The sequence below is a fragment of the Anopheles funestus genome, chromosome 2RL (assembly GCF_943734845.2).
Source record: "Anopheles funestus chromosome 2RL, idAnoFuneDA-416_04, whole genome shotgun sequence".
Classification (NCBI taxonomy): domain Eukaryota; kingdom Metazoa; phylum Arthropoda; class Insecta; order Diptera; family Culicidae; genus Anopheles; species Anopheles funestus.
In genome coordinates, this window is record NC_064598.1 from 48,876,024 (window position 1) to 48,894,977 (window position 18,954).

At 43.7% G+C, this 18,954-nt stretch overlaps 3 protein-coding genes across 15 annotated transcripts in view; 2 read left to right on the forward strand and 1 right to left on the reverse strand.

Moving 5' to 3' along the window:
* The window catches only part of LOC125760880 (1-phosphatidylinositol 4,5-bisphosphate phosphodiesterase), a 47,461-nt gene extending 33,289 nt beyond the window's left edge, over positions 1 to 14,172 (forward strand). For 10 of the 13 annotated variants that reach the window (XR_007418064.1, XR_007418067.1, XR_007418059.1 and 7 more), the window contains 8 exons: positions 3,480 to 3,559; positions 5,850 to 5,926; positions 5,999 to 6,158; positions 6,227 to 6,393; positions 6,464 to 8,721; positions 8,794 to 8,883; positions 9,766 to 10,138; positions 10,702 to 14,172. Coding sequence is in view for 2 of the 13 variants with exons in the window: in XM_049421449.1 (XP_049277406.1) it covers positions 1,581 to 1,660; positions 5,850 to 5,926; positions 5,999 to 6,158; positions 6,227 to 6,393; positions 6,464 to 8,721; positions 8,794 to 8,883; positions 10,702 to 10,770 (2,901 nt within the window). In the remaining 11 variants the exon portion in view is untranslated. Of the gene's footprint in view, positions 1 to 1,580; positions 1,661 to 3,479; positions 3,560 to 5,849; positions 5,927 to 5,998; positions 6,159 to 6,226; positions 6,394 to 6,463; positions 8,722 to 8,793; positions 8,884 to 9,765; positions 10,139 to 10,701 lie in introns of all 13 variants that reach the window. The other 3 variants (XR_007418060.1, XM_049421449.1, XM_049421448.1) reach the window with 3 other exon arrangements.
* Positions 13,397 to 18,953, forward strand: LOC125766075 (bifunctional lysine-specific demethylase and histidyl-hydroxylase NO66; the record flags this gene model as incomplete). Its single annotated transcript, XM_049431665.1, is given in 3 exon segments — positions 13,397 to 13,647; positions 16,485 to 16,896; positions 16,973 to 18,953. Coding segments are annotated over 3 exon segments (2,475 nt in total), but the record flags the coding sequence as incomplete, so codon positions are not given.
* Positions 15,760 to 16,365, reverse strand: LOC125760933 (39S ribosomal protein L33, mitochondrial). The gene is made up of 3 exons (XM_049421539.1): positions 16,158 to 16,365; positions 15,960 to 16,063; positions 15,760 to 15,888 (listed from the first exon to the last, which is right to left on the reverse strand). The coding sequence occupies exons 1-3, from the start codon at positions 16,196 to 16,198 to the stop codon at positions 15,836 to 15,838; spliced, it is 198 nt and encodes a 65-aa protein (XP_049277496.1). The 5' UTR covers positions 16,199 to 16,365; the 3' UTR covers positions 15,760 to 15,835.
* Position 18,954: the final 1 nt, after the last annotated feature.

Consider the following 18,954-nt stretch of genomic DNA (forward strand, 5'->3'; position numbering starts at 1 on the left):
CAAATTCCGTAATTATTGGTTCACCTTACGGGGTACAATTGCTGCATCCTTCCGAGCGACCAGGAAAATCATGCGGTCGATTGCATACTACGCGCACGTCTCCGAAGCTATCGACTGGAGTGGGTGTGTGCACCATGATCGAATGTACATCAATTAAACGCAATTTACGCCAACGTCGGTGGATGGTGTGCTTGCGATAGAATGCAAAGCATCGTCAACTTTTCCTACGGAACGCTCATTAGGGAGTGAACGCTTAACACGCTGCAGAGAACAAACAACTTACTTTCCGTACGAATGATCCAGTCCCTTGCAAACGTGAACCCGGTTCCGGTGATGTGCAGCAGGATAAAGAGTTTTAATCCTTGCTGTTCAGCATCATGCTGTGCTTGTTGGGTGAAGTGTGTGTTGATAGAAATATGGTTGAAAGGAGCCGTTGAAACCTCCGGTCAAACCAGCGCAGCTCGATCGCAAACCGTGCAGCAGAGTGGGAGAAGGCACAAAGATGTCTCGCTTATGATAACATTGTTACTTGTCTTTACCCAGCATCAGTCTCGTCATTGTCAACGTTGTCCGTTCGTCGTTTATGTACGTGGAGACGCAAGCTGTTATTAATATCCAGTGGCAGATAATTTGCTCAGTCAACCGGCGATCAAACATCCCGACCCGAGGAAATTCTAACATTACTCGCCCAAACAAACACACAATGATGGCGTTCTTTATCCTTCCGCGTGAGGCATCATCTACCGTGTAATCGACCCCCCCCCCCCCCCCCCCTCAATTCCACCCCACTGTGATCTCTGCTTTGGCGCAATCATACCGTGAACAAACGAGTCCTTTCGCATAACGCTGCGAACATGCCGGGAGGGGGGAGAAATTGAGAAGCAGCATCTGCCATTGTGGCTTTCCAATGTCGTCAATAATCAACTGTCAGGCTGGAAATTATCTCACCGAGCTTTTATGTATGGATTGAACGGATGTCCCCCTATAGTGTGTGTGTACACACTTATACACACATTACCCAGCTTAACGTTCCCCAATACCTTTGCCTCTGTTCTGTTCTGTCAGAACCGATAAGCTATTGAACAATGTGTTGGAAATACGTGAAGATGAGGTCGTTGATCCTGCTGTAACTTTGCCCTCCACAACAACGAATCAGCAATGGCAAAGCTTTCCCTAGGAAGTCTTGAACCTAAGGGCACATAGCAAATCTTCGAATTGGAGTTCCAAAATTTGACAGCTTTCAAGCAATCGGCTTGATAACGACTTTGGATTCTAGCGCGATATTATGAGCACGTAAAGGAATGGTTAATTGACACATTACGTAAATGCCACTTCGAGCCAGAATCGAATATAGAAATGGATTTTCCAAGTATTGAGACCTTTCCGTGATATGATATGAAACCACCACGTGTCCCATCTTCTTCATGAGCAGGAACTTGAAGTTTAAATTAGGTTTTCCATCTAGCTGGTTTAATCATCTACATCCAAAGATTAAATTTCCTATTACAGTTATAAAACATATCAATTTAAAAATCCACACTTTCACAAGTAAATGTATATGTTACCCTTTACCCTGCCAGATCTGGGTGGATGGTTTGCGCAAAATCACTCACAACGGCAAAGCCAACAATTTCTGCCCAATGACAGCTCTCAAAAAGCAGTAAGTTCCAGGCGTTACTACTACGTTTTGCTACTTTTTCTTTATGCTTCGCCATCTCACATTTACTTTAAAATGCATGCCATAAATCAGGCGTTTCTTATGTTGTATTGCCGCATGTTCTTCTTTACGGTGTTCGTTATGCATGAGTTGAGTAAATTCGGTGGGGTTTCTATTTGTTTGATATGGATATATTTATTACTAATACGCTTTTCCACACTAATCTTCATCTATATATATAATTAACTCTTGATTGTATACATTTTTCCTTCACTATTTAAACTAACGCTTCCTGAGTAAAGCAGATGCAGTTAAAAGAAAGGAGTTTAAAAGGAGAAAGAGATTTAGCTTTTTTCCATATGGTGTCTAACGTTGGGTACCCCCTTCTACCGTATACCAAAGGGAGATCCGTCACAACTGTATTAATAACAATAGTTTACACCAGCAAAAAAAATCTCTCGGGTGATTAATAAATCATTCGTCGCTTGAATGTATTTTCCTTTCTTTATCGTTTCTATTAGCTCCATTGTGTTGGAAGTATTTCGCGCGCACACACACAAAGAGTTCGTGAGAAAATTGTCATCATTTCCCAGTCGTGTGAGGGTTGTTGATGTCACTCATGAAACAATAGAATTACACCGACCGACTGTCACCCGATGACGACAAACTGTCTGTCAGCCAGCAGCGGTCTAGAGACGCGAGAGAAGAAGTTTATCATTTAGTCTACCATTACCGGGCAATATCAAGCTTAAACAAAAAAAAACAGGAAATGTGCTGTAAATTAAATTGTGCTTCAGCTCCAACGATACTGATAATACTGCAGTTTGTATGGGAGACGCTCAGGGCGGGAAACACTGTTTACTTTGGATCGTATCAACTCGTAAAGGTGGTCTCTAATGGTCGATAGCTATTTTGCATCATCATTATCTCACCATACTGCTGTGCATGTTATCTGTTTGCTTGTGTTGTTTTTTTACAGTGTTTCGCCGGTATGATAATATTGGCAACATCAACAACCGATCTTGCTATCGTGTTGGGTGCATAATGCAAAGGGTGTTTTAGCTGAAAAATGTCTAATTAGTTTGTAGCTTTAAACTTTAAAGTTACAGCACACTAGAAATGTTCCGAAACAAACAAAAAAAGCACTTTTTCTTTGTCCTTCCATAATATGCAGCGTTGAGTAAATTCATTACCGTTGAAGTTTAATTCAATCAACACGCCTCCCGTACGGGGGCTTTGGAGCTTTACGGTGGAACCTGCTATTCCCGTCCCGTGTGAGATGTGTTTGTTGTTGCAGCAAGAAGTCAATTCCCATCGTAGCTGGATGGAATCTAATTATCGTTGTGACACCATTTTCTGTCCGATGATCGGTGTTCGGCAATTTGAGTGCTGTGGAGAGCGTAAATTCGAATCATACCATCCGCATGCAATCGGACACATTTCACGTGCGTTTTAGTAAAAATAGTAATTAAAATGTTAACGGTGTACTAGTAGAAACTGCAGACGTCTATGGTTGACCTGAATTGCTGTACATCCCTAGGGCCTTGACCTAAATACCTCAATATCCATGGCGCAAAACATTAGAAACAAAATTTGTTCGACAATGAATTTGAGATGTTTTTTTTGCAACTGCTGTTATCTACTTCATTTTCCTTTAGCTTTATTATATCGGCAGCAGATCTTTATCTTCAACTATTTTAACCCCATTTATAAATTGGTACTCTAAGAAATTTGGATTTTTTTTATTACATTTAAATTAAATAATTTTTTTATGCTAAATCTTCGTGGATGAATTACGATGCGTCCCTTAATTTCATGACAGCTCTGGCAACAAGGTCTTCGCGATATTACACACAACATTAAAATGACCAACGTGTGCCCCAGGACTAACCTGATGAAGCAGTAAGTGGCATAGGTCCATCGTCAAACAAGTCCAACAAAAAAGTGCTCGTCTTCGGCCGTTTATCGCTAAATCTCGTTGCGTAGATTTTGTATCTCCGCGTAGTTGTATAATATAATATTCAGTGTTGTATGTTGCGTGTTGTTGAGTAGTGCGTTACCGACCGTCCACAGCCATGATTAGTAGTGCTATCACAAATTATTACCTAAATGCAGGCGTTCGTATTGTGACCTACTTCATACTTTGTCTAGCGTATGTATTTAGCAAACCTTCTTGAAGGTGGTCTTCCCCTTAAATCAACTACCTCACACTCTGCCATTATCTACCATACCGATACTTTCCTGTTTTTAGCGACAATTTAGGGACACGCACGGGTTCGGTCGTCGAAAAAACGACACATTTATCGCAAGTAAACGCACAACAGCTGATGATAAATAATTTAAAAATCATAAAAGACAGCGGCAGCACGAACGAGTACCTTGAACGTCGGATCCGCCCTCGAATCAGTCGGTGGTTAGCGATGTCAAAACCAAAGAAAGCGTGGCTTCTCAACAATCATGCAAATGAGGCAAATTGAGTTTCAACCAGACGATATACCCCAACCGGACATGCTTCAATCATCATCATCATCATCATCATCATTATCATCCTATCATCATGCAGCGCGCACACTATTCGTACGCTGGTAACGGATTGACCACGGTTTTATCCCTCTACTGCCAAAAGGAGTTTTTACTCCGCTGGCGATGTTGCTATATGTCTCGATTAAACTCCGCACCGACGATGATGGGGACAATGGTTCTGACCAGCAACCGCGCCCTTTTCACCGTCCAGTAGCAGCCTAATTGAATTGGCATCTTTCTTCAATGTGCACGCGGCAAACGCGAAACGATCATAACCACTCTTTCCGCGCGCGTTGGTTATGAAAGGTGTGGATGAGAATCGAATTAAATTATCCACTTCATTTTCACTGCATATATGGGTGTGTAGGTGTTCGTGAGCTTGCATGTAAAATTATTTGCGTGGCTCTCGATAACGATTGTTGGTATGGGTGTTTGCCAAAGCTGCAACGCCACCAGGCGCCTCCATTAATACCGCCAAACAACATGTGTTTGCGAAACGTAAGCGATGCAGCAAACGTGTGTAGTAGTTGGTAAGAAATTAAACGAGTTAAAATTTTGCAATCCACCTAAACACAAACCTAAATGTGCTCAATTACGGATAATAATGGAAAATCGCATCCACAAACACGATAAGAGGATGCCACATATGGCACGCGGGACGCATGCTACCCTCTATCGTTTACACGCCATACCTTCCCGATATACTCCCGGGAGTGTCATCTTAGATTCACTTCGATGCTGATGCCTTGCTGATGCACTTAAAATATTTGCATATGAATAATACTGAAGTGTTCTTCTTCGTCCCCTTCTATCAGCACGGCTGCACGTGCATCGAACCGGGGCTTTGTTATTATGGCAGGTGTAAATTGATCGGATACGATCGATGCAACTGCTTTACAGGTGCAGGCGTACATGGTGATCGCATCAGCGCTACGATTTCTGCCACTGTTCGCGATGTCTCTCTGCTACTGATTTGATTTTATCTTAAACATTTGTTTACTTTTAATTATTTACTTATTTTTTGTTTTATTTTTTTAAGTTTCGCTTGTAACGATGGAAATATTCCACACCATATCACCTTCGTTATGTTCAAGCATTAAAGATTGATGCTCCACAATTATGTCGCAACGATTATCATTGTCATGTGTAGACCGTTTTAATTATAGTTTTGTAATAATATTGCTTTTTTCCCAATACTCCACTTCACTAGTGTGCAAAATAATTATAAAGTTACCCTCAGCTCAAAGTTGAAATAAGCTTGCGAAATAATTATCATCGCCATTGTTCATTAAAGTGTAGTATTTCTTAATAATGGTAAAATGGTGGCTATTTGAGTTGGGTGATGTAAGTATATGTCTGTTCAGTGCTGTTGTAGGTATAGGTGGGGGTAACATTTGACCTGCATTTCATCATATCATCAATGAACTCGGTACGCTTGTTGCATTCCATCCATCTTGAAGCTTGCTTTTTTTATTTGTTTATTTGAAATATATTCATCTGTTATAATCGGTGTGTTTTTTTTTGTAAATCTGTGTTAAAACGTGTGTGTATATATTTTAATCCTACCACAATACGACCTATTGCATCTTCTACTAATTTAATTTGTGATCGATAATAAGATAGTTGCTCGTTTTTCCTAACACGTACCTTTTTTACTTTATGCAAACAGTTGGATGAGGTTGGGCTTTCTAGTCGATCCGCGTGGAAAAGTTCCAGTCAAGGTGGTTGCCCGAACATTTGCCTCTGGTAAGAAGGACGAATGATGTTTTTTTTGTTTTCAAATAATTATTTCCTCATTCTGCATTGCTCTTCTAACAGGCAAAACGGAAAAATTGGTGTATCAGATTCTGTCCGACCTTGGACTGCCGAGCGGCAAAAACGATGTGATCGAGAAAGCTGACTTTACATTCGAAAAGTTTTACGAACTGTACCACAAGATCTGTCCCCGTAACGACATCGAAGAGTTGTTCCGGTCTATGTAAGCGATCGTTGTAGTCTACGTACAACAGCGTGTTAATTTATCTTCCATTTTTTTTATTCATACAGCACACAGGGTAAAGCGAACTCGATCAATCTGGATCAATTTATCAACTTTCTGAACGAAAAGCAACGTGATCCGCGGCTGAACGAGATCCTGTACCCGCTGTACGATGAGAAGCGAGCGCTCGAAATAATCAACACGTATGAACAGAACGATGAAGCGCGGGAAGCGAGTAAGTGTTTTTGGGACTTTCGATTGAACGACCGTTGGCGATATTAACGATGGCTTTTTTGTTTCCCCAGAAACCCTCACCAAGGACGGACTAATTCGGTACCTTATGTCGGACGAAAACGCACCCGTGTTTCTGGATCGTCTCGACATCTACATGGACATGGATCAACCGCTGTCGCATTACTACATTAACTCGTCCCACAACACGTACCTGTCCGGCCGTCAGTTCGGAGGCAAAAGCTCGGTCGAGATGTACCGTCAAACGCTGTTGGCCGGGTGTCGGTGTGTCGAGCTGGACTGTTGGGATGGAAAGGGCGAGGACGAGGAACCGATCATCACGCACGGTATGGCGATGTGTACCGACATTCTGTTTAAGGATGTGATTTACGCGCTGCGTGACACAGCCTTCGTCACGTCCGACTATCCGGTGATTCTGTCCTTCGAAAACCATTGCTGCAAGTCACAGCAGTACAAACTGGCCAAATATTGTGACGAGATTCTGGGTGATCTGTTGCTAAAGGAACCGATCCAAGACTTTCCGCTTGATCCGGGGGCACCGCTGCCCCCACCGTCCGCCCTGAAGCGAAAGATCCTTATCAAAAACAAGCGGCTAAAGACGGAGGTGGAAAAGAAAGAGCTGGAACTGTTCCTGCAGGGTGAGTTCGTGATTGAGGATGAAGACAAGGAGGACGCGAGCGCGGTAGTTGATGTGACAAAAATAAGCGAGCTTGCGGCCCCGGCGGCAGCAGCAGCGGCACCGGTGGCAGCGGCAGCCGCATCACAGGACGGTGGCGAAGAGGCACCACCAATCCAGTACACCGGCTCAACGACGAACGTACATCCGTGGCTATCGTCGATGGTGAACTACGCGCAGCCCGTCAAGTTCCAAACGTTCGATTATGCGGAAAAGAAGAATGTCCACCACAACATGTCCTCGTTCGCGGAGACGACCGGTATGAACTTGCTGAAGTCACAGGCGATCGAGTTCGTCAACTACAACAAGCGGCAGATGTCGCGCATCTATCCGAAGGGTACGCGGGCCGATTCGTCCAACTATATGCCGCAGGTGTTCTGGAATGCCGGCTGCCAGATGGTGTCACTCAACTTCCAAACGTCCGATCTGCCGATGCAGCTGAATCAGGGCAAGTTCGAGTACAATGGTAACTGTGGCTATCTGCTGAAGCCGGACTTTATGCGGCGAGCCGATCGTAGCTTTGACCCGTTCGCGGACGCACCGGTGGACGGTGTGATTGCGGCATCCTGCGCGGTACAGGTGATTGCCGGTCAGTTCCTTTCGGACAAGAAGGTCGGCACGTACGTTGAGGTGGACATGTACGGTTTGCCGTCCGACACGGTGCGCAAAGAGTTCCGTACGCGCATGGTACCGGCGAACGGGTTGAACCCGGTGTACAACGAGGAACCGTTTCTGTTCCGCAAGGTAGTGCTGCCCGATCTGGCCGTGTTGCGTTTCGGCGTGTACGACGAGAACGGCAAACTGCTCGGTCAGCGCATCCTGCCGCTGGACGGTTTGCAGGGCGGTTACCGGCATATCGCGCTCCGCACGGAAGCGAACTTCCCGATGTCGCTGCCCATGCTGTTCTGTAACATCGAGCTAAAGATCTACGTACCGGATGGCTTCGAGGACTTCATGGATGCGCTGTCGGATCCGCGTGCTTTCATGGGTGCCGCCAAGGAGCGGTCCGACAATATGAAGGCGATGGGTATCGAGGAGACGGGCAAGAAGGACAAGGAGGAGCAGGCCCGGAAGGAGGAACAGCGCGTCACGGAACCGCCGCTCGTGTTCGACCCGATCACGGTGGATTCGTTGCGGCAGGAGAAGGGCTTCCAGAAGACGGCCAAAAAGCAGCAGAAGGAACTGGATGCAGTTAAGAAGAAGCACGCGAAGGAGCGTGCCGGCGTACAGAAGCAACAGAACGCGGCGATCGAGCGGTTGATCAAGGGTAAAAGCAAGGATGAGATTAAAGCCGACCCGGCGGTGCGCAAGCTGATACAGGAGCAGAACGCCCAGTGGACGGAAATGGCCGAACGGCACAAGAAGGAGGAGTGGGAGCTGCTAAAGCAGCAGCTCTCGGACCAGCAGGACATTCTGCGCAAGCTGATGGAAACTACGCAGGCCGCCCAGATGAAGCAGCTCGAAGCGAAACACGAGCGCGAAATTAAGGAGCTGAACAGTCGCCAGGCGAAGATCTCGGTCGAAACGTCGAAGGAGGTCGCCAACGACAAAACGCTCAAGACCAAGGGCGAGAAGGATCGGCGGCTGCGCGAGAAGAAGCAGAACAACATTAAGCGGTTCATGGACGAGAAAAAGGTACTGGTGGTTGATGTTTCTGTTTTACGCCGTGTATAATATTGCTTGTCCTCTTTTCTTTTGTCCTGACAGACTGCCACCATCAAGCAGAACAGGGAGAAGGAAAAGCTGAAAGTCACCCACGACAAGCAGCTGGAGGAGTTGGCGAACGATGTGCAAAAGGTATCGTTGTCTCCGGGCGGCGTCGGCCTAGTGGGCGGTGTGCGGGAGATCGTTACGATCGAAACAGTCGTGTAGTTGTGTCTAGTGGCGTCCGTCCAATATCTCACACACTCCCACCCCATTACCTGTCTGTGTATGATTAATCTGTGAAAAGTTGAATTGCATTGCCTGTACCTGTTACTCCCACCCTACTTCCTACTTTTCCTCTCACGCGATATCACACGCACATCAGTTTGTTCGAGGGTCAGTGGATCACTCTGTGATGTTCGCTCTAATGCTGGTAGCCAATGGCAACCTTGTACTTCCACACAGTATCGTTGTGATAAAAACAAAGAAATAATTTAATCGAAGCAGCCCGCATCAACACCAGTAACAGCAACAGCAGCAGCAACAGTAGTAGTAGTAGCAGTAGTACTTAGTTAATGCATGTGTTGAGTTGAGCGCATCCTTGCGGGCCATCGTCTTGTTCCCCTCCTCCTGCTAAGGCTACACGCTGCTAGCTTCACAAAATTTCGGCTCCAGTAGGTCAATTTTAGTTTTACTTTCTTTCCGTTATGTTTTAGTTTTTTTTTTCATTTCCTTTCGTATTATCCTTTGTTTGGTTTTATGTACGTTTGGTTTGTTTATTTTTCTTATGTTTTACGTTTTGTTTCTTTATTTCACATTATAAATTTGTATTTTGTCAGCACCTTTTTATGTTTGCGTAATTTTTTTATTTTTGTTTTCATGCTATCTTTTTTTCTGCCAAAATATTGTATTCTGCTATGGTTTAATAATTTCCATTTCATTTTTCCCCCTTCGTTTTCGGTTTAATTTTTTCTTTACCATTTTCTGTATGTCACCCGATGTCGGCTGTCCTCAAAACATACCGTCACGCATTAGCTGTCGGCTAGCGGCTGTAGGCTTATTAGTAGCGGCAGTAGCACTAGCATTAATATCGAACAAAAGTCCACGAGCAGCGGATCGATACCGACGGCGACGGTAAGCGGTCGAACGGAGACGGTGGCACCACCCGTTCCATTTCGTAGCTTCTCCACCATTCCGCCACCGTCCGCACAGCATCTGATCCGATTGAACACGATCGAGGAAGCAAGAAAGCGCGAGGAAGCCAAACAGTCCGATTGTCCCTGCGTTTGTTCGTGAAGAACACTAATGGTGATTGTGAGGAAGGCCTGGTCTAGTTCTAGGCTGTGGAATATGCATCACGAGGAAGCTTACCGTAGCGTGCCAAATGCAAAAGTATTATTTAGTAAATGTAAGCTATTTGTTTATATTTGTTTATTTGTTTATTTTTCATTATTTACTATCTTTTAATAACTCTGTTTTAATTTTAATATTTGTTTCTTTCATTCATTTGCTGGGTTAATACTTAACTAAATAATTTTATTTCATCCTTTTTTTGTTAACTTTATAAAATAGTAATTTATTGTTTTTTTTTCTATTGCGCTACCATACACATAAAGCATATTTTAATTTTTGAAATTTTTAGTATAAATATTACAAAATTCAACAAATTGAAAAAATAAGAAAGTATGTTAACCAGCACAAAATTATTAGTTTTCGTGCATTGCACTGTTGTAACACTTCTTTATTGTAGTCAACTTCCTAGAATTATTAATCGCATCAGCAGCAAGGTTCAAAATGTGCAACTGCAAACTCTTCTGCTCCATTATTCGGCTGATATCCATTGGAAGTCGATATCTTTCAACCTTATTGTGGAAATACTAATGCAAAAATTTTAACAATTATAAAACTTTTCTATTGATCGCCATGTAATATAATACCTTCCTTTCTGTTCTTTCTTTCACTTGCACGCAGCTCATCGAAATGTACAAAGTGGACGAGGAGGAATACAAGCTGGCATCGAAATACGAATTTTTCGCCTAAACAGTGCGCACCTTCTCCACCGTAAGCTCCTCGATCCCCGGTAGCCAACCGGAGATATATGTTGAAACGGGAAAAAAAGAAATGCAAAACTACCATGCACCATCATATCCGCGTGCCAGTGGTGGTGCATTGTTGCAGTTACTCCAAAGACACTAACGGCGCGAGGAAAACCACAAAGAAAGCAAAACTCATTGTAAGCCCGTGTGTGTGAACAGCAAAGTGAAAAGCAAGCAAAAGCAACACACAGATAGAAATTATACACACATAATAGTATACATAATAGAGAGAGAAACACAGAGACATACACGTACTTTATGAATGAGCGGGAACAAATTGTTGAAGCGGCGCACCAGGCGCCTCCATTTTCCATTCGGCACCGTTTCAAGAGTTGCTTTCCGATTTTATTTTACTATATTATCTCACGCGCCAGGTCACACCGCTGCTATGTGTTCTAACTGTATCTCTTTATTTTAATGTTAGTTTTATTAACAACTTTTAAGATCCACCATACTTTATGGCTTTTTAAGCGTTACGATCAATATCTATTTTTCGTTTATAGTTCGCTGTACATTTTAATTTCAGCTGTTTTGTATCTATTTTTTCCATTATTTAATTTATCTCTATCCTTTCAACCATGTCAATTGATGAAACGTTCTCTAGTTGTTTCTGTTACCAACCAATTATGCACCACATAATCTTGCCGGTTTTGATAAAAGAGGCACCGTTATCTTTCTCCTTCGTTGTATAGTATAGCGTTGAGCGAAAGTAATTAAACCACTATAATACAACAACACAAAACAAGTCTCTGGATAGCAATGTGTTACTACTACACCGTTTATATCAAATCTTCAAGGAGGTGTGTTAATAATCAATGCGATTATGATGGTCCAATACTGTTGCAATCTGAATGGGTGTGTAGAAGCAAACATTAAGCCTAATAAGGGAATATATATATAATATTATAAGGACACTGAAAACTGAAGCAAAAATCCCCCTAGTGAAACAAACTGGGCGTAAGGTGAGGAAACTTCCTGGCAACACAAAAAAAACACACAAACGCACCTTCTCTTTCTCCTTTTGCAGTGTGCGCACGTGCGTGCATGTGTGCGTGTGTGTTTCGATGATTGATTGCAGAAAAATATATGGATTAAAGTTCAAAAAACAGAATAGAACAGAAATTGAGCCTAGCAAACAAAGAGAACAAAACCAAAAGTAACCAAACAGACCTAACCCCATTTTTTAGATAAATAAGATATGCACGGTTTTTTTTTTTGTTCTAAATTAGAAGGAGAATTTAGCAAATGACCCACAGAAAGGAAGGTCGAAACACTCGATGAAAGAAGGATAATATCAGAAGGATAATATAAAAATGAGAACCAAAAAAAAAACCAACACACACATAGACACTTTTAGCAAAAGATAGAAGTAAAGTCACCCGAACGATAGCGAAAGAGGATAGAGTAAATGTAAAGTTAAGCAACAAAAACAACCAAAAACAAATGGCAGTAGTTGAATGTGCAAGAAGATGTGAAGAAGTGCAAAGCGATAATGCAAATGATACCAAATGAAAGCGATCATACAGAACACAAAACAAAGGAGAGGAAGTAGTAAAACACGACGCAAACAGAAAATTGCTGGTTGATTTTATATGTTTTTTTTCGGTATGAGCACTGGAGTAATAGATATACATGCAATACCCAGGCACATTGTTTTTTTTTATAGATGTTTTTTTTTTCGTTTGTAGAATTAAAAAACCGAACAATTGGTTTTAGATGAGATGATAATTAATTGAGCTGATCGGGCAGAAATAGGAGGCATTTTAAAAACGGTGAGAAAGAATGTTGACGGTGTGCGTGTGAGTTGTGGGTCTGTGTCAGGAAAGAGTTAGAATCTAATACTTAATTACTGTTTATTATGCTATAACTTGTACACAGTGAACAACACAGACAGATAGTAAAGTAGAACAAACAAACAAACAAACAAACAAACAAGGAACAATCCTTGCAACTTTGTATCTAAGAATCAAGCTTAACTAACGAATGAGAGTCATATTAGTGCCTATTTCGAGTGCAGCTACAAACTGCGATACTTCCCCCCCATTACTTTGTTCTTTTGGAATTAGGAAAGGGGGGAGGAAAGGGAATCGATCGTGATGTGGCAGCTCGTTTCCGTATCCTGCCGTAACTGCAAGCCACGCTACATGTTACGGTTTTTTGTTTTTCCTACTAAGAAAAACACTCAAACTACTATTACGGGAATCGTATCCTACAAACAGTCGAAGGGCTTCAGGATGCGTCCATTTCATTCAAATACACACAAACACGCACGCACGCACGCACGCTGGCATACTCATGCACTCGCTTGTTATTGTTGTAACACACTTATTACCCTTTCTGTTTACCTTATCCCTACTGCAGTATGAGATTGCATTGTGCAAATGCAAACACAAGTGAGATAACAAAGCAAAACCCCTACAACAAGATCAGAACCGATCAGGCATTGTTTCCGGACCCCTGTTCCGTAGCTCGTTGTCCTCGTCGTTCGGGACATAAAAAGACGGCACGCTGCTAGGACTCGGCTGGGCTGGACTGGTTCGCAAAGTACACTCTAGTCGTTTACGTTTTAAGAGTATGTTATTATATATAGTAAGAGCAAACAAACAAACGCAAAAGTATATAGCAAACGAGAGGTTACAGAACAGCAAACAAACAAAAGAAAATAAAAACGGGAAGGAGAGCGGCAAGCAAAACAACAAAAAGGGATTAGTAAAGATGAGAAGAAGAAGAAGAAAAACAAAAAAACACACACGATTAAAGCTAGTTACAATATATCATTCCGAATAAGAGAAATTGTGGTTCGTGTGGGCAAACAAAACTAGAAAAAGGGGGTGTAAAACGAAAAAGAGTGTGAAAAAGAGTAAAGTGAATAAGCTATCTTTTGGGGCGGGTGGTAGTACGGGAAGAATCTATATGGTAAACTACCCAAAAAGGAGATGAGAGCTGTTCGAAGGAGCAAAAACAAAAAGCAAAACAAGCAAACAAAAACTGGAAGGAACTGTTCCGAAGCGTGAGTTGTTTAGTTTATTTTTTGTTTTCATTGTAGCACAGAAAGGAAGAAATAAACAATAATAACTGAAATACGAACGTTACCTCACACCGTTCCTCCGATCCCCTTTTCCTTTCCTTCCCTCCCCCCCACACGATGATGTATTCCTCGCCCAAAAACCCACAAACACAAACATCGGTAACGTCCATGTGTGAACCACCACCTCTGCGCCTTCTCTTCTGCGGACGTTCGTTTCCTGTTTGTCAATGAACTAATTGTAATTACACGATGCAAACAGAAACAGAAAAAAACGTAATATCATTAATAAAAAGAAATCTATTACGATAGCAAAATGCAGATGGGAAGATATCTTCGTTTTTTTTTTGGCTTATCACATCGTTTGTGGTTTTTCAGCGGGCTGAAGCAATGAAAGAGCAACTTGTGAAGCGCACCGTTCATCTCTTGCCATTCGTTGAAATCATCATCGGTTGAAGTAACATCAACATTAGTTCTTATCTACAGGTTTTTTTTTATTACGAGGAGTCGGTGGCCGCCTAGCGCCTCCGAGAAGTTTGATCCGCTACTGACTCAACCACTTTTTTCTTTACAAACTATCTTCTTCAGGATCGATCACTTTCAGGTGTTTCATAGTAGTGTGATACTTGAGAGCTAGTAGTAAATCCAGATAAGACAAATAATTTTATTGGAGTACGAAAATAGCCGATTTGTTATCAACTTGTAAGTTCAATCTTCTTCTATATTTATAAAATTCTCATGTCACGGTGTTAGTGTGCAAACTCCTCTTAAACGGCTGAACCGATTTGTATGAAAATTTCGCTGAACGTTCATTAGGTATGAGAATAGGTTTACCGCTACTTTTCGTTTCGCTAGGTGGCCTCTGGCCAATATTATAAGATCTTTTATGTTTTTTCCTACGGGAGTTATCAAGTAGGCATAGCCCTTTTTTCAACACGAATAATGTTGAACACTACTGAAACAAAAAAGTTCTAACGAATAAATCAATCAAAGTAGGTACACAGGAATGCCAGTAATGCCTCCTGAAGTAGCAGAAAAGAAGAAGAAGAGCCATAAAAAAGAAGAAAAATTGCTTTGATTGGGAATATCATTTGGATTAAGAATGGCAATAATTAAAGAATTTTCAAATAATGAACGATATTCTCTAATCACCACTCTAATAATACCACACGAATCAAGATTGAACACTCAAAATGTTTGCTTTAAATACAAAACGCGTGTTTAAGGGCAAAGCTAGGTTTGCCGGGTAAGCTAGTTTGTTATCAGAAATGATCAAGCTCTAAATGAAATGATGCCTGTCTTCCGATTAGGATTTCGATGCACGGGAAGAGATGAAGATTACTTTTTCTTATTTTAAGTGAATAAACAGTTTTACTAAATAGAACCAAAGTATGATCCGGACCGTCCCCCCATAGCAAGGACTGGCTATCCGGATACGTGATAAAAATCAGTCTAGTAAACCAGAAATGGCCCGTCATGACCTTAGAGGTCGTTAAGCCAACAAGAGAGAGGAGAAACCAAGTAGAACCAACCTTAGAGGTTGCCTGTGCTTCCGGGTTAGTAAAATAAATCTCTATCGGTGACGCGGTACAATCTAACAAAACGGCACTTTGAAAAATAATTATTTTCTTTTATTTGGTCATGCTGATTTACATTCTGGAGGCGAGGGTATTCTACGAAGGAGGATGTGTTTCAGCATGCAAATGGCATGCACGGAGTATGAAAATATGCATACGGAAGCTCAAAACTTACCCGTATTGCTATTTAACGTACTCAGTATGACCAGCAATCCCCCCAAGGTTAAATCACATTCGGGAAAAAGCGTATTTTGACCAACCGTTGGCATTCTGTTTCAAAAGACCGCTGACCCCCATCCATGATGATACAGCGAAAGATTCATGTGACCGGTTTTGGTTTTGTAAGCTAGTTCAATTTATTTATATACAGTCTACAATTGAGTAACGGGTCTCCGGAAACGCTGAATTCAGTTCAAACTTCGCAGCCGTTTGCGCTCACGGTACAGGGACATCCTTTGAACTGTGGAAAACATAAAACAAACGTTTGCACATAACCGTGTACGAAAGAAGAAACTCGTAAGCCGTACTTACTGTAAGGATCAAAGCGCTGCAGTTCCAGTTTGTCTGCCAACCGCTCTCGGATCATGGAAAACTGATGTCCACTGACTGCGCTTTCCATCAGCACCAGGATGTTCCTGTAGGAAAGTATTGAACGGCGAGAACACATTACTTAACTTCTTCCTCTGGATTGCCAGTGCGAAAAACCAACGGGAGGAATGTTTGCCTTACTTGCTTTTTGCCTTCTTCAACAGAATGTTAGTCAGAAACATGTTGAGGAGCGCTGGTACAATTCAAATTTGCACAAAATGTGTGATAGATTGCCGGTGTTTTTCCGTACGCAAAAGAGTGGAGCAGAAAAGTTGCCAATGTTTACAAAATGCGACCAGTTCAATTCACTTCTGTCAAACTACCATGGCGAACAGTGGGATGTACGCATGAACATTATTATTGTTTCGATTTTTTTCTTTTAATTTAAACCTAAGGAAATCATGCAATCGTAAAATACCAAAAGCAATAGAAATAGGTATTTTCCAGAAAATCCCTTCTACATTACAGCACTGCAAAGAAATTACCAACAAAATTCAACCGTGTTTTGCTAACGACCTGTCAAACGAACCTGTCACAACACGCGTTGAAAAATCAAGGCGCGTGTTGTGTGTGGGCACAACATAACAACACCGCTACACCGTGTTGCGAGAAAAAGAAGCGCGTGTTTTTCATCTATACCACGCGCCACCATCTCACGCCCACTGCACTTTCCACGATGGAAACCACAGCTGGTCCAGAGCTGGCTGAAGTGAAGCACGAAACAGATAATGGTGTCGTAAAACCGACCACCAGCAATACACCGCCTACCAGTGCTACCAAAAAGCCACCCCAGAAAAGGAAGAAACCGACCGCCTCACCACAGCCCCTGCCGGGTACCGATGTATCGGCGGCGGGCACTAAAACGAAACCAGACAGTGAGGTACGCGTATAAACGTAAACAGAAACTTATTTTTGCTTAACGTCTAAATGTACGTACATTTTCACGCTTTTCGCAGCACGGTACGACGGCGAATGGTGAACAATTGCCGGTACCGGGCTCGTCCCACGATGACCCTGTACCCAGCGCTAAAAAGCAGAAGAAAAAACAACCCGAAGAAGGCAAGAAACAGAAAACGCCCGCCAAACAGGTACGGTTTCATATCAAGCTATATTCGACACCGAAACAACCGACCGCCAGCACGACGGTGGGCATTGCGAAGAAAAAGAAAGCCAAACTGCAGCAGCAAACGACAGGGTCGGAACAGCACAAGCAGCAAAACGGAACCGCAGCAGAGCCGGCAAAGAAATCGTCGAAAAAAAATCGCCCAGCCAAGGCGGTGAATGGTTCGGTCGGTTTACCACCGACCAGTGTCGTGACCCCGTTGAAGCGCGTTACGCAGATAAAGCAGGAACCAAAGACACCGATCAGAACGAGCACCACCGGCACGGCCCTGCACGAGCTGGACAGTGTAACGATCGGGCGGCAAACGTTCGCTTGGATGATCGGTCCCGGCACCACGGTGGAAGAATTCATGCGCACGCACTGGGAACGGAAGCCGCTGCTGGTGCAGCGCAACGAACGTACGTACTATGACGGCCTGCTGTCCCGTGCCATGATTGACGAGATGCTGCGTACGAACAACATCGAGTACACGAAGAACATCGACATCACGTCTTACCGGGATGGGCAGCGCGAAACGCACAATCCAGACGGGCGTGTGCTTCCGCCGGACCTGTGGCACTTTTACGGTACCGGGTGCAGCGTCCGTATGCTTAATCCCCAGACCTACCTGCGCTCGGTGTACGAGCTAAACGTGAAGCTGCAGGAATACTTCCACTGCATGACGGGGGCTAACTTTTATTTGACACCGCCCGGCAGTCAGGGTTTCGCGCCACACTACGATGACATCGAAGCGTTCGTGCTGCAGATCGAGGGCCGGAAGCGGTGGCGATTGTACGGACCGCGCCAACCGCAGGAAGTGTTGGCGCGCGTATCCTCCGACAATCTGAGCCAGGACGAGCTGAGCGGTCCACCGATCGTGGACGTGGTGCTAGAGGCGGGCGATCTGCTGTACTTTCCGCGCGGCTGCATCCATCAGGCGGCCACCGTACCGGGTGCCCACTCGCTGCACATTACCGTGAGCATGTACCAGCGCAACTGCTGGGCGGATCTGTTCGAACAGATGATGCCGATCGCGCTGGCGACTGCGGCCGACGAGGAGCCGCTGTTGCGCGAAGGATTACCGCTGGACCTGCATCAACACTTTGGCATCGTGCATTCGGACGGCATGAGCGCGGAACGGAGACGGTTGATCGTGCGCATTCGCACCATGTTCGACAAGCTGTTCTCGGATGCAGCGATCGATGCGGCTGTCGATCAGCTGGCAAAACGGTTCCAGCATGACGCGTTGCCCCCGTTGGTCGATTTTGGCGAGTGGGATGACACGGTGTACGGTGCAGGGAACTATGAGTTCCGGCCAGACGGAACGGTACAGTGTGCGAGACCAATCGATGATCGGTCCTCGGTACGATTACTTCGCCGCAATATACTGCGGCTGGTGAGCGAGGAGGAGAAGCTACGCATCTACTACCACACGGACAACTCCCGCGAGTACCATCAGTACGAGGCGAACTTCCTGGAGCTCGATCACGAGACGGCGCTCGGGGTGGAGTTGCTAATCAAGATGTATCCGAGGTATGTGCTGGTCAGCAGCCTGCCGGTGGAGGATCGGCTCGAGTTTATTCGAAGCCTTTGGGAGAAGGGTTTGATCGTTTGCCGGCGACCTGGCGCTGATGGGAACGAGGGCACGGCCGCTTCCACATCGTAAGCATCGTGTAACAATCGCTACAAGTGAACAATGCTTGGAATTAGAGGTTGGATTTCATACACACAGTCATAAGAAATCGCGTTTTCAATTCCTTTATTTTTTTTTCATATATTTTTTTGTTCCTTTCTGAAGGGCACACAGAAATAAAATGTAATATTTCAAAAGTCCAG